This window comes from Sciurus vulgaris (assembly GCF_902686455.1).
Source record: "Sciurus vulgaris genome assembly, chromosome: 15".
Taxonomy (NCBI): Eukaryota; Metazoa; Chordata; class Mammalia; order Rodentia; family Sciuridae; genus Sciurus; species Sciurus vulgaris.
The window spans coordinates 88923279-88945075 of NC_136476.1; the positions used below are offsets into that span (position 1 = coordinate 88923279).

Here is a 21797-nt window from a genome sequence, read left to right on the forward strand (position 1 = left end):
ACAAGGCCCTGAGTTCGATCCCCAGTACCAAAAGAAAAGAAAATGCAGATCAGACCTTCTATTTCCTTTATTGGAATCTGAGGGGCTGGGAGCTGCCTTCCCAGAGAGTCTCCACCTCCCACACCTAAACCTTGTGTACATTGGCGAAGACCCTAAAGGAGAATCCCTAAGATTGACGGAAGTCCTAGGGAAGGCACTCTGAGACCAGAATTAAACCCTACAGGGAGACATCTAACAGTGTTCAATAGGTGTCAGGTTCCTTCTCCTCCCTTCCAATGCCTGGAGAGAAATCTAGGGCAGGGCCTGGCTGTGCTGCAGCTCTTGGTCCTCTTCTGGCCTTCTGGAAAGAAGGGTCCAGTACTGGCCCTGCAGGCTGGCATGTGCCTCCAGGAAGCCCTGGCTAAACTCCACCTCAGCCTCGCTGCCCTCTGACTCCCAGTAGAGTGCCTGCTGCCCGTGGAATGTTGTGGTCCTCAGGCTGTGGGTGTCCCGAATCTGGAGGAAAGGCGGCAAGCAGAAGGACCAGTCAGGAGGGATGAGCCAATATGCATAAAGGCCTGCATATGCAAGGTACCACACAAACAGGAGCATGTTCAGTCCTCCCAAGAGCCCGTCAGAGGAACACTCTTGTTCTACCCAGGAGAATGAGGCTTAGAGAAGTTAGCCACTTCCCAAGGACACACAGCCAGGGCACCAAAGCTGGGATAGGGGCCAGGCTGTCTGATTCAGAAGCAAGGCTGCCTCTTCTAGTGGACCTGATGCCTTGCAGAGAACAGTTCTCCCCAAAATGCAAAAAGCCTCCACCTCACCCATCCCGGTTAACTAGCAGTCTACACCAGAAGAGGTCCTTTCCACTTCCTTCTTGCAGGTAGTGCAATCAACACTTGTTGGTAAATAAAGGGAGGAGATTCTTTCTACCATTCTTTCACTAATGATTGAGGTTTTAGATGTGAGGTAAATGGAAGAGGTCCCCTAAGCTCAGCAACCCCATGCTCAACCCAAAGGATCGCTGTCCAGAATCATAGCAAATGGTCACCCACTTCTGTTTCCATCCAAGTGACCTCACCAAGACATAGCTGGCACCGGTTCCCTTGGTTCCAGGGCCCTTGCGGGTGACCAGAGCGTGGATGGCAATGCGGGCTTGTGGAGCCACACTGATGAAGACCCGGCAGCCTCCTACACCCATCCCCTCTGAACTCAGTGGGGGGCTCACAATTTCTCCCTGGGCTCCAAAGAGCTGCCTGTCGCATTCTGCAGGGGAGAGCAGGTGGGTAGACTGGGTGTGACTTGCAGGGACTCAGGAGCCATGCAGACTGCTGATGTCAGGCAGCTTGCAGCTGGGAAGCAGTGAAGGGACGGGCAGCACTGTGGCTACGATCAGGCAAGGTGAGTGCTTTCCATCCCCAGCTCCCACCCCTCCTCTCCAGTGTGGACAGCGGCTCGCCCTGCGTGGGGCACTCGTCAGGGGGGCTTGATGCAGTCACGCTACACAAGTGCTCACCATTGAAACTGGCACAAGAGGGCCCGACCTGGCAGCCACTCATGCCCCACCTGCTGCCCCTCCCGAGCCCCCTGAGACTCGGGTGCTGGTGTAGGGGAAGGCCAAGAAGTTAGAAGCAGTGACCGCGACACCAGCAAGCTCACTGCTGAGGGCAGGGAGGGACCTGAAGCTCTTCACAACACTTTCACATGTGCTAGGGGGACCAGCAATCTCTAGAGCCAGCTGGGAACCAGCTTCGGCAACCTTGGGCTGCTGGAAGACAGCAAGCCCCTGAGGCAACCAAGAGCATTAGCAGAGGGTCCCACTGGGGCCACAGGCAAGGCAGGGGTCCCTGAGATGCCATCCTGTCTGAGAGGTGTGTGGTGATGTGCATTTATGCACAAGAAGACAGGTGCATGGGAAGAGGACCGGGGGCAAGTGGCTCACAGGACCTTGAAGAAGCTGAGTGTCCAGTGAAAGGCATGGGGCAACGGCCTGAGGAATTGGGCAAGGATGTGGACCAAGTCCCGTGTCTCCCATCTGGCTGCATGGCCCAGAGAGGAAGGGCCTGCTCATGTAGACCAACACTGGCTGCCCTGGGTTTCTTCCTGGTGGGCTCCCCTCTGTCTTGCCCCTGGGCCCAGTCGCCTGATGAGGAGACGGCACCTTGCCGTACCTCTGTAGGTCCCATGGGCAGGCTGGCTCCCGTACCACAGCAGCACTCCACCTCCTGGCCACACAAGGTGCAGCCTCACCACCAGAGTGTTGGTCCTGGAGCTGAAAGTCATGCCAGAGAGCTTCCCACACAGCTTCCTCCATGTGAACCGGCCCCAGAGCAGCAACATCTCCCCTGGAAAGTGGCAGGCAGTGAGGGCCCAGCACCCCTACTCCAGGTTGGCAGCTGTGGTTCCTGGTGGGCAGAGCTGAGTTCAAGCCCCGACTCTTACTGACTGTGTGACTCTAAGTGGGCATGTTACTCCATCTCTCCTAGCCTCAGGCTCCTCCTCCTCCAACTCATGAGATGACCCCGAGAATGAAAAGCAGACATGCAGGCGGAGCACCCCACCAGCAGCAAGAGCGCTTGAATCATGCCTGCCCCTGGCAGGCCCATAACTGGCAGCAACTGCCCACATGGCCAGAGGTACCTGCACTGCAGTTGAGGGTGCTCTCGAGGACTTGGAGTGTTACCACCTCACCCAGGGGCCGCCCGAGGGCCACCACACAGTCCACCTGTCCTGGGTCTCGCATGTCAATGGTTCCTGTGGGCTCCAGGTGCTGCCTGCCACAGGCACCTGCAGAGGGAGAAGCATGGTGCACAGCCACCGGGGGCCCCAGCAGCACAGGGCCTGGCTCTCCCTACTGTGCAAGGAGCCAGGACAGGGTGGCCCAGCAAGGAGTGTCCTCAGGTCAGGGAAAGGGCTGCATGGGTCAGAGGCTCTAAGGGCTCTGAGGCCCGAGCTGCTTCCAGCTCTTCTGAGAGGGAGGCAATGCAGGGAGCTGGCTTTGTGTCACAGGGACCTGGGCTCCGGACTGCACCCAGCAAGTTGAGACAGGGAGTTGTAAAAGTGAGGTTTCCCTTTGCCAACCAGGAAGAGAGTCTGCCCTGGGCCCAGTGGCATGTGGCCCAGAGGACTGTGCTTGTCCCAGCTTTCCCAGATGGAGATGGCTTTACCCACCCCTGCAGCCAGCCTCCCACAGAGAAAGCAGGGAGGAACCTAACTGGACTCCACCAGGCTTTCCTTGGGCCACAGAGGCTGGAGCTGGGGCCACTCCAGAGAAGCACCACCAGCTGTGGTCTGGTCAGGGTCAGTGGTTTCTTTGTGGGGTGCTGGGTGGAGGGTCCCCTGCCCCTCACAGGGCCCAGCCCGGCAGCTGCGTATAGTTGATGGCTTGGGTAAGTGCTGGCAGAGGCTGGCTGGCACAGGCGCCTGAGCCTGGGGTCCATGGCAGGTGCCACGCCGGCGCTGGATGCCATCGCCACAGGAGACGGAGCACTGCCAGGAGAGGGGCAGGAGTCACGGCTGGCCATGAGGACAGCAGTGCCACCGCCAGATGTGATCTGATATGGTCTGCACACAACCTGGGAGTGGCAAGTGTCCACACGCTACATGTTAGGAGACCAAGGCCCAGCAAAGGCCCTGGAGTGGCGGGTGTATGTGGCAAGAACTAGCATTCAAGCCTGGTCTCCACCCATCCCTCTCACGGCGTCTGCCCTCAAAGTCGATAGCAGGGACCAGGCACTCCTGGGGCGACCTCCTCCAAATTCCATCAGACCCTGCAGCCCCCACCTCTGCCCAGCCCAGATGCCCAGGGTCCTTCTGGCCAAGGTGGGAAGTGGCCGTGGAGCAGCCCCAGAGGGCTGCGGGTCGTCTCATCTGTTCTAGCCCTGGGCCCCCACAGACCCAGATTCTGAGTTCTCTTTGACTTTGTTTCTGGGGCTTGGCACAGGGTGGTACTGGCTATCCGTGGGACTGAGCTGTCTGCCCTTGGCCCAGTGTCTTCATCCTTGGCCTCCTAGGGCCCAGATGCCCCCAGATCAGGCCTGCTGTGCCTTCTATCTCTAGGACCCTTCCCCAGGAGATCTCCCCTCATTTCGAGGACCATAGTGAATCAGCGCCCGCAAGGCCCCTCACGTGTGAGGACGCACAGCTGATGCCTCCCCAGTCCCAGTGGGAAGTTTCACTTTCCACTGACCTCTGTCCAGGTGCCAACATGCCACTGGTAGGTGCAGTCAGTGAGGAGGCAGGGGATGCTGGCCTGTGGCCGCACCAGAGCCGCACAGGATGTCTCGTCCACCTCAGTGTCCTGGCCTCGGTCAAGCTGCATGCAGGCCACTGTACGGGTGGCAGTGCCAAGGCCACAACTGGTTGAGCATGGACCAAGGGACATCACCTTCCACCTGCAGGAAGAGAAAACCCAGAGAGAGCTGGCCCCTGCAAAGATGGCGCTGCCCATGCAGGCTCCACTCCACCTGTGTCCTTGGGCAGTCTCCTGGACAGGTTCCAGGGCCAGTGGGGGGGATGCAGCTGCTAAGTCTCCAGCCTAGTCACAGGACTCCCTAGAACAGAAAGGTTCTGAAAGGCTCTGCAGAAAGAACCCTCTTGTGCCCTTTATCACATAACCCCCCAAACCCACAGAGCTGCCGGCTGCCCAAGTGTCAGGCACAAGAAGTGATGCCAGAATAACAGAAGACAGATCTCCATGTGCCACCTCCTGCAAGGAGAGACAGGTGTCAGAGGACCCACACTCAACCCTGCCCATGTCAATTTGGAACCATTCAACAAATAAGAACTGCTGCGTTTTTCAGAACTGGGACGAGAACCCAGGCGGCCTGTGTGGGAACCGGGGGTCCTAACCACCCTGCCCGCTGGCCTTACAACCTGTCACCCTGCCTTCAGACACCTGCTTCTGTGGGATGAGACGTGGGAGTGAAGACACAAGCCAGACTGAGACCCCATCTCTGGGGCGGATGGTCTCCACCTCAGCACCACTGGCACCGGAGCTGCATGACCCTTTGTCCTGGGGACTGTCCTGTGCGTGGCAGGATGAGTAACTTCACCCCCCACTCTGCCCACAGGGCCAGTGGAAGATCCCCCTCCTCAGCTGTGACCTATTGAGAAGCCCCAGACCTGGGAGGGAGGGAGCCCATGAGCAGAACCATGAGCAAAAGCTCAGTGGTGGGGACTCTGACAAGTCCTCGCAGCAGCAGGGGTGGCTGGGTAAGCCACCTGGACAGTGCCTGGGAGAATGCCCTGCTGTTGGCAGAGCCCGGGTCCCCAGGCCCCCAGGGGATCCAGATAAGAGCTCGGGCAGCAGGGAGCTAGGTGCAGAAGCAGACAGTGAGGAGGCCCGACTGGCTGCAGCAACACCCCACAGCAGCCAGAGCTTGCATGTACACACAACTCCCATGGAAACCCCACCCACTCCTAGACGCCACGTGGAACAATAAAGTGGGACTTGGAAGGAAGCGAGGCACCAGAACTGTGGGGCTTGGTAGACGGAGTTTTTGTTTTTGTTTTGGCAGGTAGGGGATTGAAGCTAGGCAAGCACTCGACCACTGAGTTACACCCCTGCTCTTTTTTATTCTGTGACAGGATCTTGTTAAGTTGCTGAGGCTGGCCTTGAACTTGCAATTCTCCTGCCTCGGCCTCCTGAGTCACTGAGATTATAGGCGTGTGCCGCTGTACCCTGCTCCTAAATGGATTTTAAAGCTATAAAACATAACAATGGGATATGGGTTAGGGAAGGGCTAGGAAAAATCAAACCAATCCTGGTAGAAAGCCCAGACACACAAGACTCCAGCACACAAGAATTTAGGATAAGGGGAAGTGCCGTTTGAGAAAACATGCCACTGCAGTGGCTCTGTGGTCCCTACTGGGCCTCCCCATCTGTGATGGTGTCACACCCTCAGGCTCCTACAAACACCACCCCTGGGACCTTCCCACAGCTGACATAGGATGACTGCCTGCCTCCCTGCACTTGAATCTCACTTCCACCTCCAGCGCAACTGGCCTCACAGCCCTGTTTCCTCAGGACTGCCTATGTGCCACTGCACTGCCCTGTAATCCCCAGGGTGCCTGTCTGGTGTCTGCCAACAGACATGTCCCAGCCTGTCCCGTCCCCTCACCTGATGGACAGGGCTCACGACTCTGGGTGAGGTAGCCCCTGGCACTGGATGCTGGGCAGGATCTCATCGTCATCATCCTCCCATCAACCCGGGTACAATACAGGACTCTCTGCACAACCCCCCGACACAGCTCACACTGCAAGCCACCAGCTGGTGCCACCACCTGTGACACTGAATCAGGGGGCCAAAGCTCCCCATGGCCAAGAACCCAAGGAGTCCCCCTCATCCCTCCAGACTGGGTAGAAAGAGGAGGCTGGGAGGGACCTGGGGAGGTTCTCTCCCTGGGCATCCCCTGAGGTCCCCACCAAGAAGCTCAGTACCAAGGACAGAGCATTCAAACCAACTGTCTTCACAAGAGGAAGCTGAGGGTGAACAACAGATGTGTCCATGAGGACGTGGGGGTCCCCACAGGTGAAGGTATCCACTCTAACACAAGGCCCAGCACCAGCCCACCCTGAGCCTGCCCACCAGCCCACTGTGTTGCCCTGTCAGACCCAACACTGCCTATCAGACTGCAGGTCCCACTGTCCATCATCCCTTGTCCCCAGTGTCAGCTCCAGAAGGGCAGGGACACTCATCTGCCTTGTTCACTGCTGTGTCCCTGGCTCCAGAGCAGCAGCAGACAGAGCAGGTACTCAGTAAAGAGCATGTGCTAGCTAGATGGACCGTCCACACGTGCTCCTGCCTGCATCCAGACCCAGGCAACACACTGTCCACACAGGAGGGCCTCAGATGCCCCAGCCTGGGGAGGACACTAACAGCTGCTAGTCTCTGGGGAAGGGGCTCACCTGGCTGGACAGGCTTCTGGGCTGCAGTCCTCAAAGGGGCCAGGCTGGGGCACTGGCCAGCACTTGGAGTGGGGCAGAGGGACAGGGCGGCCGTGCTCCAACCTTACACAACGCACAGCCAGGGGCACTCGACCCCCTCCACAGGTCACTGGGCATGGTGCCAAGGCTCGGGTCTCCCACCTGCAGGAGGAAAGCCAGAACTCCACAGGAGACCACCTCCAAGTCGACTCCTTCCCTGCAGCTTCCCTCCCCACTCACCGAGCAGGGCACGAGCCAGCCTGGCAGACCTCCTGCCGGCTCCTAGGCTTGCCGGCCACTCCACAAAGCTCTTCCTGGACAGGTGTCCCCAGGGCAGAGTCCATGCACAGGAAACGCAGCTCCATCAGACCTGCAGCAGGAAGCAGGGTCCCCCTCACCTGAGAGGCAGGCTCAGCAAGGACCTGGGTCATGAGGAAGCTCTTAGCAGATAAGGCCCACAGGTTTTGGGTCCTGGCTCTGCCTCTTACCAGCTGTGTAACTTGGACAAATGACTTAACCTCTCTAAGCCTCATGTTTTTCATATAATGCATCTACCTTGCAGAGACATTTGTAAAGATGTGAAAGGGGAGCTGCCAAGTGCCTGGTGCCCAGTAAGTACAAGTGGTTACTGTTCACCCAAAGACATGGTCAGACCGGGCAGGGCGTGTCCCTTGGTGCTCATTGTCAGCCAGCTATTAAGGTGATCACTTCCTTGGGCTCCTCAAAAGCAACTGCAGGCGGCCTTAGTGCTTAGCACACTGGTACTGGACTGTGTCAGGACTGGTGTATGGGAACACTGCCTATAAACTCACACCCTTTATGTATTTGTTGGTACCAGGCATTGAACTGAGGGGCACTTAACCACTGCATCACATCTCCACCCTTTTTACTTTTTATTTTGAGACAGGGTCTTGCTAAGTTGCCAAGGCTGGCTTCGATCCTCCTGCCTTAGCCTCCTGAGTCACCAGGATTATAGTAGTGCACTCGACTGGCTTCCTTCCCACACCCTTTAGGGAAGAAATAAAATTCTTTTAATACCAGAAAATAAGGTTGATGAGCATGTGGAGAAACTGGACCCCTTGTGAATGGTCAGTGGGAATGCAGACTTCTACCATGGAGAACAGTACAGTGCTTCCTCAAAAAAAAAGCCTAGGATGTGACCCTGTGACCCAGCACTTCCACTCTGGGGGCATGATGCAAATAGCTGAGAGCGAGTCTCAGCACCCCACGCACAGCACAGCAGCCCTCGCTGCGGCCAGGCGGAGGTAAGTCACTTGGCCGTCCGCGGGGACCACATGAACAGTGTCCTCTAGTCCTGCTACAGAACAGTGTTTAGCCTTAAGAAAGAAGAAAAGTGTGACACCTGCTACCACACGGAGGGACACTGGGGATGTTATGCCAAGTCAAAGAAACCAGTTATAAAAGGATGAACCTGTGAGACACACAGATCTGGGATCCCAGAGGAGCAAACCATAGGGACCAGAGGGAGACTGCAGGCGGCAGGGCCTGCGGGTGGAGAACTGGTGTTGGGCAGGGCAGGTGGGAGAGATGGAGAGCCCTGGAGAGGCCCCAGTGGTAGGGCACTGTGGACGCACTTAATGTCCTGAACTGGACACCAAAGAGTGGTCACGATGCTGAGTTTTGTGACAGGGTACATTTCACAAAAAAAAAAAAAAAAAAAAAAAAAAAAAACAAAAAACAAAGCAATACTATTTTTTAAGAGTAACTTTGCATCTCTGCTTTGGTCACTTTGGGCCTGCCTCTTGCAGCTCTGCAGGACTGTGACAGGCAGGCTCTCTGTGCCAACCCTGTTGGGTGCTATCATCCTCCCTGTTTTTAGCTACTCAGTGAACGTGGGTGGAGCAGGCACCAGGCACTTCACTCTGCTCTCCTGGCTGTGTCCTGCTCAATGCGGGTCAGGTCCTCTCTAATCCACCTCAATTGCTCCTTGGCATCACAACACAAGGAAGGAAGAGAGCTCTGGCATGTCCTGGGGCCTCACCTCGCCCACAGGAGACGGAGCATGGCCCTGCCAGAGGAGTCCACACGGGTGTAGCCTGAGCCTCCAGCCTGACACTGCCCAGTGGCAATGGGGCCTCCTTCCCAGGAGATGTGGTGTCCAGCTGTACAACAAGAGTACCAACGGGTGCATCTGGCATTCCCACCTCCACCCTGGGTGCCCAGCACCCGGCCCATCCTGACCTCTCGAGGAGAGAGCAGGGAGAGCAGGAAGCAGCAAGCTCCTGCTGCTCCCCCTGCTGCCTCTCAGCCCCTCGTGGTGCCCTGCGTACCCCACTTTGGTCTTTGTGTCTCATGGTGGGAGTGTTCACTGGGGTGGGCTGAGAGCTGGCCTACAACCCCCAGCTGCAAGGGCCCAGTTTGGTCGGTTCCTGAGAGCAAGGCCACTCAGCCCAGAACCTCTGGATGCCAGGTGGGAGCAGCAGCCAAGCTCAGCCCTCTTTGGATGCCCCCAACAGGTCTCTACCATCAGAGCCTGGCTTGCCCCTTCCAAGGGGCCCTCCCGGTCCATCCTCTGGCCAGGTGCTGGTGACCAGTACCCGTTACTCTTTCTCCTAGCCAGGTAAGAACCAGGAGCTTCTGCCACCCTCCTGCCCTGGTCACCCACCTGACTCCATCCTGGAGGACACACCCTCTGGAAACATGGCTCGAGAGTAGGCAACTTCCCGTCCGTGCAGCAGGGCCCTACAATCCCTGGGGCCTCCAGGCCACCCAATCCCAGCATACGTGTTACATTCCATGAGGCCACGTGTGTTCCACATGCCGCTGTGCAGGGGCCAGGGTCTGACACCTCCCACCTGAGGACCGCCCGGGGCCCTCATCAGGCCCTGCTCTGCCACCTCACTGCTGGCATGGCCCAGCTTGGGGGCAGGCAAGCAGTAAATCTGACTCCCACAACATTAGGAGCCCAGAATCTTTGCCCCACAAAGAAGCAAAGCTCAGGAGTCCTTCCCTGAGGCTCTGAACCAAGAGGCCTTCAAGGCACTTTCAGGTTCTCCCTCAAGACCTCCTGCCTGGTTGCCAGGCACCCCACCTGGCACCACCTAGGGGGAGGCAGAGCCACCCCTCCTGCCCTCCAGGGGCCAGGGCAGATCCCCAACCTGAAAATGACATGCTCCATGCACCACTGCAGGGGCCAAGAACAGGTGCCAAATGGGATTCCAGCACCAGGTTCGGGGGGGTGGGGGTCAGGCGAGTGGGTTTCAGCTGCACGCCTGGCCGTAGCTGCTCAGTGCTGTGTGAGAAGGATGCTGAGGCTGGATCAGAGCTGGCTGTGCAAGAGCAATGGCTGGCTGCAGTCTGCCATGCATGAGAGGAAAAGCCAGAACCACAGGCAGGCCAGCACTGGACAGACAGGACTGGGGCCCAGAGAGGGAGGGGACTCGTCCCAGCTGCCCAGCCAAAGGCAAGGCAGAGTAAGGAGCCACGGTCAACCTGGACGTTGAGGGATAAGAGGCAGTGTGGGGGCTGCGTGGGGAAGATGACAGCGAGGGTTCCACCACCCTCAGCCCCTCCACGAGCAGGGCCTAGTCCTCACGCCACATCAGGGGCTGGAAGTTCAGCCAGGGAGGTCAGCGGCCAGGGCACCAGAGCTGTGGGGAACTCTGAGGGGGCATGCTTAGGCACCAGGTGTCTCCAGGATGGGGACCAGCCAGAAGTCTTGGGAAGAGGGGACGTGGGAGGGTGGGCTCCACCTAGGGATGAGCTACCAAGGACCCACCCCCCTCCGTGCTTGCCTGGCTGGGCAGGGCTGGGAGTTGCAGGTTTCCACCTCCACCGCCGGCTGTGGGGCCACGGCTCTGCACAGGGCAGGGGACGACATCCTCAGGAGGCCTCCCTGAGCCTCCACGCAGCGCACCAGTCGCTCCCGGAGGCCTCCCCCACAGGAAGCACTGCATGGGCCGAAGTCGCCAGCCACCCAGCTGAGGAACAGAAGGAGGTATCCAGGCTGGCTCACGGGGCAGGGGATGAGAGGCAGCAGCCCCACAGGGCCTGCTCCGGCCAACATGCTCCCTCTGTTCCTGGCCAGCCCTCCAACTCCAGAAGTCCTAAACTGCCCTTCCAAGAGGACCAGCCCTGCAGAGCTGCCTTGCATTCCCAAGCCAGAGGACAGGTGTACAATGGTGTAGGCAGGCAGCATGGGTGGCCTCATTCCTAACAGTACACTGCTGCCCAGCGCTCCTGTCGGGACCAGTGAGGAGCAGGGCTTCCACCTGCCCTCCCTGCACCGCCCACCCTTCTCTCAGGTTTTCTTTGTCTTGCAATGAGCACCTGAGCTCACAGCAGCCTCAGGCAAAGCTGACACCACCACCCTACCTGTCCCGAGTTTCAGTGTCCCCATCTGCACAATGGGGTCACTGACAGTCTGCCCCACAGGACTGACATTAGTACTACACAAGAACATGCACAGAAGCTGCCCAGCCCAGGCCACCTGGGCCCCAGCAGCCAGGGTAATGGCCCAGCGCAGCACTTACTATGGGGGGCATGGTGCAAGGTTGCAGGACTCTGTCCACGAGGGTGGCTGGGGGCTCTCTTGGCACTGGGCCATTTCCACCCACTCCTCCCTAGCCTGGTCCAGGCAGCTGTAGGACACCAAGCGCAGTCCTAGGAGAGCAGAGCAAGGGTTCGACCACCTCCACACAGGGACAGTAGGGCAGAGGCCAGCCCCAGTCTGGGCCTCACCTGCCCCACAGCTCACCGAGCAGGGCCCGCGCACAGCGGCCCACGCCCAGGCTGCGGGTCGCCTAGGCTGGAAGTAGGTGAAGGTGATGTCGGGGTGGGCGAGGTGGCCGTGCTCCTCGCTGTGCCGCCTGTACACCTGTGTCAGCAGAGGGGAGCTCGGGACTGTCCAGTGGGCTCCTAGGGTCACCATCATGGCCACCTGACCTGGAAAGTCTCTCCACACTTCAGTCCCCCAGCCCCAGGCAGGACGGTGCACAGATGGGAGCTCCAGTTAGCTTTGGGGGTGGGAGTTATTTATCAAGGATCGGGAGGATTTGGACAGGGAATTGAGAGAACATGGAGCAGGTCCCCCAGGTTGATGGGGGGCAGACTGTGGTGGAGTTCAGGAGCAGCAGCAGAGCAAGGGGCACCTTAGCAGGGGACCCAGGCAAGGATTACAGGAGACCAGTGCAGCATGTGCCTCCAGAGTGAGAGCCAAGGCCCATGGCCAGCTGGAAGGACTCAGTCCCAGGGCCTTATGGCTGCCCAGTGGCCTAGCTTGACCCTCAGAGCTGGGAAAGCCTTCAGCAGGTTGGTTCCTGGGCCTGTTTGTACTTCAGGAAGGGGTTGGGCCCAAAAAAGGGGCCAGGCAGGAAGCCAGGGCCCAGAGGAGGTGACACAGTAGGAGGTGACACGCAGCACCTGCCGTGTCTGGCTGCCTATCACAGCAGCCCCACCCAGTACATCCTGACCCGCTGCACCTGGAGAGGGGCCCATGCTGCAGAGGATGTGGGCAGAGCTGCCTGGCGGTCAGTGCTGGGGTCAGTGCTCCAAGGCAGGGGAAGGTGGGCAAGCTGAGCCATGTGGGGAGGCAGGAAAGGGACAAACAGTTCATGAGGACCTGCTCTGGCCTGGGCCCTGAGGGAGCCCTGCTGACTCTCCAGCAAGAGCTGCTGCAACTGGGCCCCTCTTCAAATGCCCTCCAGGGCACGTTCCACTGCACTGACTTCAGTCAACCCCAAAACAGCAGCAGGGTCCAATGGCCGTGGGCTCCCTCCACACCAGGGGCACTCCCTGCTGCACACCCCAGGAGGGGGACGCCAGCCCTTCACTCCCCCGCAGAGCCCTAACCTGTCCGGGCCCCCTCTCACCCACTACCAGAGCTCCAGGGGCCCCTCCCCTGGGTGCCAGGCACAGGCACCATATTGTGTTCTTCATGAGATGTTAAGCCTGGAGCCGTTTTGTGCTTACATTTGGCCAAGCACAGGGCCTACTACCAGTAGGCCCCCAAGTGGCCACTCAGTGAGTGAGCAAGCAGGTGGACAAATGAACCCGGCTAGAGCCACTGAGAGAAACCCCACTGGCTTCCCTCAGCCCTCCTGGGGACCTGAATCTCCATGTCTTCCTGGGCAGGTCCCCAGATGCGGATTTCCTCCAGGTAGGGCAGCCGGTCCTTGGTGAGGGCCACTCTGTACTCCACACGGCTGTCCTCCAAGAGGGAGGGGTAGGTGGTGCTGGGGGAGATGCTGCCCTTCCCAGCCACGATGTAGTGCTCGCCGATCCTCACCGCTGTGAAAATGAGGCCACTGGCACTGAGGAACAGGCGCTGCCCCATGCAAGTAGAGCTGCTCTCCAGGCAGATGCCGCCCTGAACAGTGGCAGCTCTGGGCTAGGGACAGGGTGGAGGTGACAGCAGGGCAAGGGGGCAGGTGGGGCCTTCTGCTAACAGGGCACAATCCCCACGGCCCTCTCTCTCTCTCCCCAGAGTTGCTGCCCTTGCCTAAGGAGCTGTCCCCATGGTGTCTCAGTCTGTGTGCCTCTCTGCCACGGGCACTTGCAAGCTGCTGAAGGCTTCCCCATAGCAGTGACCATGCCTCGTTCCAGAACCCGGCTAGGGCCACGGCCTCTGCCCCACCAGGTGCACTTGTGTACAGAACACACGTGGTCTGGTGCTCAAGGACCCCAGGACAAGCACCTGGTGGCAAGAGCTCAAAGGTCAGGAGGAGGCATGCTCAGGAAACAAAGGCCCACTTTGGCACTGAACAGTTCACGAGTTGGCCTTGCCCAGAGCCTGGCCTTTGCCAGGGAGGCCCTGGAACTGAGACATCTGGCCAAGCACAGTGGGCCTCCTCTGCTCGACTCACCCAGGTGCGTGAAGAGCGGCCTGCGGTTGACTACGTGCACATGGGTCATGTTGGGTGTGACGGTCAGGAACGTGACGTACTCTAGGGAGAAGCACAGCAGGGGTCCATGTGGCCTCACGTCACCTATGTTACTGCAGGAGCCACCAGGGCCAGACTGAGAAATCTAACAGTGCCCCAGGCTGCTTCCAGAGGCAGCGAGGCCTCTTGTGTCCTGGGGGCCATCAACATCGTGCTGGAGGGCCCCCTGAGAGGATGCTGCGCTGGCTAGGAAGGATGGCAGGCTCCTAGGTCCTCCAGCCCAGGGGCACAGCAGTGGGGCAGGGCCCAAGCCCTCCACTGGCCACCCAACGCTGACGTTAGCAAATTATTTTTGACTTCTTTAATAAACAGATCAAAGTTGAAGATCACCCCAGCTTGACACCCCTTCTGTCCCCTCACACTCCTCCTGATGGGACTTTCAAAGTGGTGGAAGAGGCTGGCCTACTACAGGCTACAAAATGACCTATTTCTCCACATCACAGCCAGTGAGTGACTGTTACTGAGATGCCACAACCCTGGTGGCCACATCATCACCAAGGGAGGGTGGCAAAATGGGGGAAGGCAGGCCTGGGACCTAGGGAGGCCCGGGGCTGAGGAGCCCTCCCCAGGGCGACCCTACCTTGGGCTCTACCAGCCGTGAAGGAGCCTTTCTGGGGGCTGCACGTGCTGTTGTCTCCTCCACACACGTGGCACACATCCCACGCCAGCCGGGAGTCCATCCTGCCGTCACAGCCAAATGTCTGCACAAAGGGACCAGCAAAAGGCCAGTGTCGTGGGAGATTCTACTCTTCTGGACACAGCCCTGTGGCTCCAGCATGGGGTCCATACAACCCTCAATCGACACAGGAAGCGAGCTTAGAGGGCTCAAGCAACCAGCCCAAGGCCCTGTGCCCAGACTGACCCCAAGTCCCTGGTCCCCCACACCCTCCCCTGCAGACTGTAGGGCAGCTCCACCACTGCTAGCACCCTCAGGCTGCCCATGGAGTCCTCCACAGGCATAGGCAGGCCACAGGGGACACAGGGCACCTGAGCTGCCCATACACACTCACCCGACAGCTGCCAGACACACACAGGCCCAGGGCCCCGTCCTCCCGAGGTCCACTCGGCACACACCGGGTCCCATCCAGGAAACTCTCTCCACGCCTCACGATGAAGCTCTTGCCAATGGCCTGGCACATGTGTCTGCATAGAGCATCCCCTGGGAGGACAGAGGGACAAGGAGCCTGATGAAGGAGGAGCGAGGGAGGGCAGTGAGCTGGGCCGGGAAGCCTGGCAGCGATGGGTGCTGCTGGCTCCCATGCCAGCCCTGTCTAGCTACATCCTTTGCATCTGGGCCAAGGGTCTATCCCATCCTTGTCCTGTCTCCTAGGGCAACAAGATCGTTCTCTGATAACTGCTGCTCCTGAATTATGAACCCAGGGGCACACTTGGCATTTCTCCTACATGATTTCCCTGAATCCTTCCACAGAGGAAGACACTGCTATGTCTCCATTTCACAGACAGGAAAACTGAGACTCACGTGAAACCTCACTGTTCACCAGCTGGGGAGGGAAGCCCAGGCCGGGGGGGGGGTACCGGGTCTGCAGGACGCCATAGGCTCAGCATAGGTCCTGCTCCAAACAGCAGAGTGATGGTGGTCCACCCTGCTACCTGGCCCCGGGTCTGCAGGCCCAGCACTCTGCGCTTCACAGCCCACCTTGACTGTACTGAGCTGCAGCACCCCAGCGGTAGAAGGAGGGACTGCCTGGGGAGAGGTGCAGAGGCCGGCTGTCAGTCTGGGCACACTGCTCGGACATGAACTGCAGCTGAGTCTTCTCGCAGGCCTGGTCAGAGGAAGGAGAGGACAGGCACTGGTCACAGGAGGCAGCAGGCACCTTCATGGGGGGAACGTGGGGCAGCCCAGCCCAGTTGTGCCTCAACTCCCTCTCTGAAGAGTGGGGCGACCAGAGCACCTCCTCTCTGCTGATGAGAAAATTCCAGAGAAACTGTAAGAGACACGGAAGCAATGAGAAGAGAACAGGGGACAGCACTGCTCTGGGGACTGCTCTCAAAGCCTGAGCCTGAGAAAACAGGGCTGGTGGTGTTCATTCCCTACCACATCCACATGCATCAGGAGCAGGAACCAGAAAAACAAGTCAGGAGCAGAGGCCTCACCACCGAGTCCCAGTGCCCAGCAGGCACTAGAGAGAAAAGAACTCTGGGCAGAGGCCCTGAGGTGCTGCCTGGCCAGCAGGGCTGCTGCCTGAGCTCTGCAAAGACCCTCCTCCCCAGACCTGGGGAGGCCCAGGGCATCTGCCTGAGCAGGCTGGAGGGAGCTGCCGTCACATGCAGAGCTGTCAGGCAGCCATGGCCAAACCCAACGCTGGCCCTCCAAAGTGGCAGGCAGCTTTCAACCAACGTGAAAAGAATCGTGCTACTGTTCCCACCACCAGGATGGTGAGGGTAAAAAGCAAAGGGACCAACAGAACAGAGCAGGTGCTGGAGGGAATGTGGGGCTTCTGGAGCCCTCACTGAGACATTGCTGGTGGGGTGCCAAAGGGACAGGGTGCTGTGGCACTCCTAGAAGGTCACACCCAGACACACAGGACCCAGTGATTCACTCTTAGGTATTTGCTACAGTCTGGATGCTGAGTGTCCCCCAGACCTTGGTCCCCAGATGGTGCTAGGAGAGGTGGTGGAGCCTTTAGGAGCTGGGGCCTGGTGAGGGGGGTCCTCAGGTCATTGGGGCAGGGCCTAGGAGGAGATCTGGGACCTTGGCCCTTCCTCTCTCTATCATTACTTCCTGAAGCCAGGAGGCCAGCAGCTCTGCTCTGCCACGTGCTCCCTGTGGTGTTCTGCCTCGCCGCTGGTTTAGAGCTAGAGGGTCAAGCAAATATGGATTGCAACCTCTGAGCCACAATAAATCCTTCCTCCTTATAATTTATCTCAAGTATTTTTGTACAGCAATGGAAAGTTAAACAACAGTATTGCTATAGTTTGGTGATGGTGTCCCTTCCAAAATTCATCTTGAAACTGAATTGCCAAAGTACCAGTATTAAAGAGGTGATGGGATCATAAGGGCTTGACCTTCAAGAATAAAGTGGCACCCTTGTGCAAGGGCCCAGTGAACCCTTTGGGTCCTCTTCCCCTTCCTTCACTTCTGCCATGTGAGGGCCCAGTGACTCGCCCTGGAGGCTGCAGCAACTAGGTGCCATCAAGTAAGCAGAGGGCAGTCCTCACCAGACACCAAATAGCTGGGCCTTGATCTTGGACTTCCCAGCCTCCAGGAGCATGGAGTCTGTGGTATTTTGTTATAGTAGCACACATTGACTAGGACAGGTAAGTAGAGTCAAAAGAATGGACAGCAGAGACTCCAACAAGCATGTGTGCAAGCTCACTCATAGCACACGATCCACAGCAACCAGAAGGGAGAATGAACCCCAGTGCCCATCAACAGACAGCAGATGAACAAAAGGTGTTCCATCTAGGCAACGTACCCAGCCTCAGAGGGGAAAGAAGGACTGACACAATATATGAGGTACTAAGAGGAGAAAGGCAGGCACAAAAGACCCCGTCACATACAGAGGCACTCGCATGGAAAGTCAAGAACAGCTAGATCCACTGAGGCAGAAAGTAGATATGCAGTTGCCAGGGAGGCAGAGAGGAGGCGAGAGACTGCGCACTGGAGCAGAGTGAGCTCTAGAGTGATGGAAATGTCTGGAACTTGACAGAGGTGGTGGCCCCTCACACCGAGGGTGCCAGATGCTGTATCGTGCGCCTTAGCACCGCTGACCGTGCAGTGTGATCTGCCTCCATGCAGACACAGAAGAGCCCTTGTGATCAAGGCAGTGGGCTGTGTTCCCTGGGCAGCTCTCCTGCACCGTGTGCTCCGGAGGGCAGACACCCTGGAGCAGGAGGGCAAAGTTCTGGGTCCCTGCTGGACACTGTAGGCCTGTCCTGTGTCTCACACTGTGCTCCCAGTGTTCCTCTCCAGAGTGCGGTGTGGACCCGAGGTCAGCCACGGCAGCACACACCCAGGCCTGTGCCCCACCCTGCCCCCTGGTCCCAGCAGGCAGGCCTACCTGGGTGTTGCATATCTCGGCCTGGAGGTCAGCACCGACACATGCATGCCCTCCAAAGGCAGGTCTGAAAGTGCCCAGGAGACACGGAGGGTGAGAGGTGACCACTGCCCGGAGCAGGGAACGCGATGCAGGAAAGAGAGCCAGCCCCTTCCCGCAGTACCTGGGGTTACTGCACCGCCGCCTCCTGGTGACCACACCTCCTCCACAGGAGCGGGAGCAAGGGCTGCGGGGACCCCAGCTGGACCACTGCCCGTGCACCACTGCCACGGGAGTCAGCTCTGCCAGTGAGCGGCAGTGACCCTTGGAACACCACTGAAAGACAGGGCAGCTCCATCTCCCACCCCTCACATGGGGACCCCAGTCCCACAGGCACCCCACCCACACCTCACTCTGCTTGGGACTAAATGCTAAAGGGGGAGGGCAGGCCAGGAGCCCGAGGAGAGGATGGGTCTGTCCACCCAGTGAGAAGGCTAGGGAGCCCTGGGGGAGATAGTGTGACAGAAAATGGGCATCAGGGCAGGAAACTCAGGCTGCACTGTCCCTGGGCAGATCTCCTCTGACACTGAAGACACCGGGCTTCCCTGTCCAGAACTGCAGAAGAGGTGGGCTGTGGCATGGTGCCTGGGAGCAGGGGTCCAGTAAACGCCACATTTGGACAAATACGGCCAGGGCAAGGCTCTAGATTCAACAGACCCCACCCCTCAGCAGACACAGAGCAACCTCCCACCAGGTGTTGACCCCACAAATCTGGAAACCCACCCACCTTTCAGGCCCATGGCCGGCTGGGCTGGGCCACAGACAGGCGACAGTCACAGCACTCATGAGGCACTAAGCTCCTACCTCCTGCCCCAGGAGGCACCCTGTGAGAACACACACACTCACACATGCACGCTCACGTACAGCTTGACCTTTCACTCCTTGCTCTGACCTTCTCCACCCCACATTCTGTCCCATCGAGCACGGGAACGAGGAGGCGGCTGCAGCTGCCTTGGTCCAGAGGGTCTGTGTGGCAGGAGAGAGCCTGGCACATGTCCTAAGTGGGAGTCAGGGCGGCCAGCTCAGGGATGGCCTGGTCATCATCCCTCCCAGATCACAAGGCACACTGACACAACCAGCACTACTCCATGGCTACTGGTGGGTGGTCTGGGAGGACAAGGGAACCTGGCCAGGGCCAACCATGCCTCTTGGGGCCCACAAACAAGTTTTAATTTATTTTAAAATTAGAAGATTAGAAATAAATGGTCTAAAAGTTGTATTAATACACTTGTACTTAAAATAACAAAAGTTTATATATTTTATAAAAATACTAGAACATGAGTTTAACATTATATTAAGAAGAAAGGGACCCACCAGGGCAAAAGGGCCTGGGGCCCCTGAATGTCCTAGGCAGCCCTGGGAGGATGTCCATCTTTGGGGGTGTTTGTCCCCTTTGTCTCTCCACTCCATGCCTGGGACATCTGCCATGGATTCTGTTAGGAGGCCACTCCCTCCAGGAAGACCTCTGTGCTCAGCAGCAGGTTGAAAGCCCTTGGTGGTCATCTGGGGCAGTGCCAGGATCAGCTACATAATTGTGGGGGCCCAGCCAAACACAAGGGTGGGGACTTTTGTTCACAAAATTTTAAGGATTTCAAGAGGTATCTGACAGCATTAAACCTAAGGGACCAGGGAACTGCCCCTCTGTGGTGCCACCATGCAAGGACACAGTGCGCCTGGCAGAGGTGAGCTGGGTGGGGCCGGGCCCTGGCCAGGTGGACTCACCAGGCCTTCCCTGGTGAAGGTACAGGCAAAAGCCCCTGGGCCGAAGGCCACCCGGCACTGCTCGTCCGCACCATAGTAGAGGCCTGGCTGTGCGTCCGGTAGGTGGCCCTTGGATCCAGATGGTGACTGTGGTGGGTCCCACACGCAGGGCACCCGTCCCAAGCTGCTGCAACAGGCTCTGCTTAGGCCCTGGCTTAGTGCCAGGGTGGACACAGGCTGGGGCTGGGATGGAGAAGGTGGGAACGGGGCTTTGGCTGGGGTGTGGCCTGGCAAGCAACGGGTGGAGGTGGGTGCAAAGTAGATGGGGGTGCCAAGAAGGAAGGAGGAGGGGCAATGTGACAGACCGACCAGCACAGGGACTGAGGGGAGCTGCAGGCTGTGGGGGAGGCTGGAGGGATGGGAGGGTGGGAGGAGATGGGGGCAGAGAAAGGTGTGCACGAGGGGTGGGCGCAGGAATTGGGTGGGATGGACAAGTAGGTGCTGGGAAGTGGGAGTAAATGAGGGAGTGGGGCCTGCTTGGGAGTGAAAGGGGGGTGGGTGCAGGGGGGGGATCGATGTGGGGGCAGGGCGGACGGAGCAGGTCCCAGGACAGGCAGTAAGGGTGCTCATGGTGTGCTGATAGGGCGAGCCTGATGGGCGTGGCAGCCCAACCCTGATTGGTGGAGGGCGGAGACCCAACGCGGTGGTGTGGGGTGATACGGGGGCCGTACCTAAGCAGGTGCCGCAGCTGCCGGCGGCTGCAGGCTGACCACTCCAGGCCCCCGCGTGCTGGCACTGCACTGTCGGACGCCATCACATGGCCACTGGACTCGCAGTCGCTGCCTGGTGCACCATCATGGTCAAGGCCAAAGCTGGGGGATGAGCCGGGGAGGGGGATTACTGCACTGGGGGCAGCAGGCAAGGTCTGGGCCTTGGGGCTGAAAGCCACCGGTCGCGAACCACCTCTCTCCCTCTGGTCCAGGGAGTTTTTGAACCTGGGTTGACCCTGGGTCCTGCCACCTGATAGCTGGGCATGACTGAATGAGTCTTGCCCTGCCTCAGTTGCCCTCCTAGGCAGTGAGGAAGCGCTGGCCCAGCAAGGTGTCTTGCACCTCTTTTGGCTAACAAATACCAAAAGTAACCATGTGGGGGGGGGCTGATCCACATTTTACAGATCTGCGGAGAGCAGATGGGAACTGGGGCGGGGCTTGGGGGTGTGTGGGTGCCAGGGGCTTCCTTCCCTGGGACTGGCTGCAGAGTGTGTTCAGCCTGTGGAAATGCACAGCATGCAGTAGAGCTAAGAGTTCAAGAAGACATAACTGTCCCTTCCCTTCCTGGGCAGGGTGCTTCCAAGAACAGCACTTTAGAAATCTCTGTACTATTCCATATAATTTTTTTTTAAACCTAAAAGAAAGAAACCCACTATCCTAGGTAAACACTAATAGGAATAAGATTTGCCCACAAGAATGTATAATGTGCCTAACAAGAAAAATTCCAAACACCCTAGATATGCAACAAGAGGGGATTATTTAAATAACTTGTGGTACATACAAAAAATATGTAAGAAACCTAGAAGAAACATTTAGGCTGTTTTCCACATTGAAAAGCAGAGTAACAAAGCAATGTATAGCATGATCCCAATGCAGCCAACACAGATCATGTGTGCCTGCCTGTGTGAGGGCCTGGGTTTGATCTGTAAGTAAGGGACTTGTAATAATTTTTACAGCCTATATTTTTTTTAAACCTGAATTTCCTAGAAAACTTATTTTCTAATTGCTAAGTTTGTTTTGCTTTTGGGAGGGGGTTCTTTTAATCATTTAGTAATCAAGAAGTCTCATATGTTCCCGTCTCACCTCTACCCTTTCTACTCCAGTGGGTCAGCAGAGTTGGCGCCTGCTGGCAGGCTCTGCCCCGCCCAGTGCCCTCATGACCACACCCTCCATGTGGGGGGGCAAACCAGCTCCCCGGCCAGCCAGGGGCACATACCTGTGCCCAATCTCATGGGCAATGGTGACACCCAGGTCAAAGCCAGTGTCCTCTGTGATGAGGCAGCTCCAAGAGGGGGAACAGGCACCCCCCAGCTGGGTGACCCCCCGAACTTGCCGATCGCCATTAGGCAACTCCAAGTCAAACCTGGCAAGAAAAGAGAGTCCTGGTGGTCACTGCAGCCAGGCCATCTGCGAAGAGGGCAGGAAGGGCAGTGGCAGGCAGCAGGCACGGCTC

General features: G+C 58.2%; 1 protein-coding gene across 20 annotated transcripts in view; it reads right to left on the reverse strand.

Moving 5' to 3' along the window:
* Positions 1-44: 44 nt before the first annotated feature.
* ADAMTS13 (ADAM metallopeptidase with thrombospondin type 1 motif 13) overlaps positions 45-21797 on the reverse strand; it is a 29062-nt gene continuing 7309 nt past the window's right edge. For 5 of the 20 annotated variants that reach the window (XM_079111881.1, XM_079111880.1, XM_079111882.1 and 2 more), the window contains 23 exons: positions 21561-21707; positions 20306-20446; positions 19596-19761; positions 18766-18870; positions 17998-18149; positions 17838-17901; positions 15473-15599; positions 14826-14974; positions 14396-14516; positions 13738-13818; positions 12981-13162; positions 11615-11750; positions 11407-11536; positions 10653-10854; positions 9540-9729; positions 7154-7283; positions 6896-7075; positions 4175-4379; positions 3201-3474; positions 2626-2772; positions 2157-2330; positions 1067-1251; positions 46-495 (listed from right to left, as the gene is read on the reverse strand). In XM_079111881.1, the coding sequence (XP_078968007.1) occupies positions 292-495; positions 1067-1251; positions 2157-2330; positions 2626-2772; positions 3201-3474; positions 4175-4379; positions 6896-7075; positions 7154-7283; positions 9540-9729; positions 10653-10854; positions 11407-11536; positions 11615-11750; positions 12981-13162; positions 13738-13818; positions 14396-14516; positions 14826-14974; positions 15473-15599; positions 17838-17901; positions 17998-18149; positions 18766-18870; positions 19596-19761; positions 20306-20446; positions 21561-21707 (3592 nt within the window). In that variant the 3' untranslated portion in view covers positions 46-291. Of the gene's footprint in view, positions 496-1066; positions 1338-2146; positions 2391-2625; positions 2773-3200; positions 3475-4174; positions 4380-6895; positions 7076-7153; positions 7284-9539; positions 9730-10652; positions 10855-11406; positions 11537-11614; positions 11751-12980; positions 13163-13737; positions 13819-14395; positions 14517-14825; positions 14975-15472; positions 15600-17837; positions 17902-17997; positions 18150-18719; positions 18871-19595; positions 19762-20305; positions 20447-21560; positions 21708-21797 lie in introns of those variants that run through there. The other 15 variants (XM_079111883.1, XM_079111878.1, XM_079111885.1 and 12 more) reach the window with 15 other exon arrangements.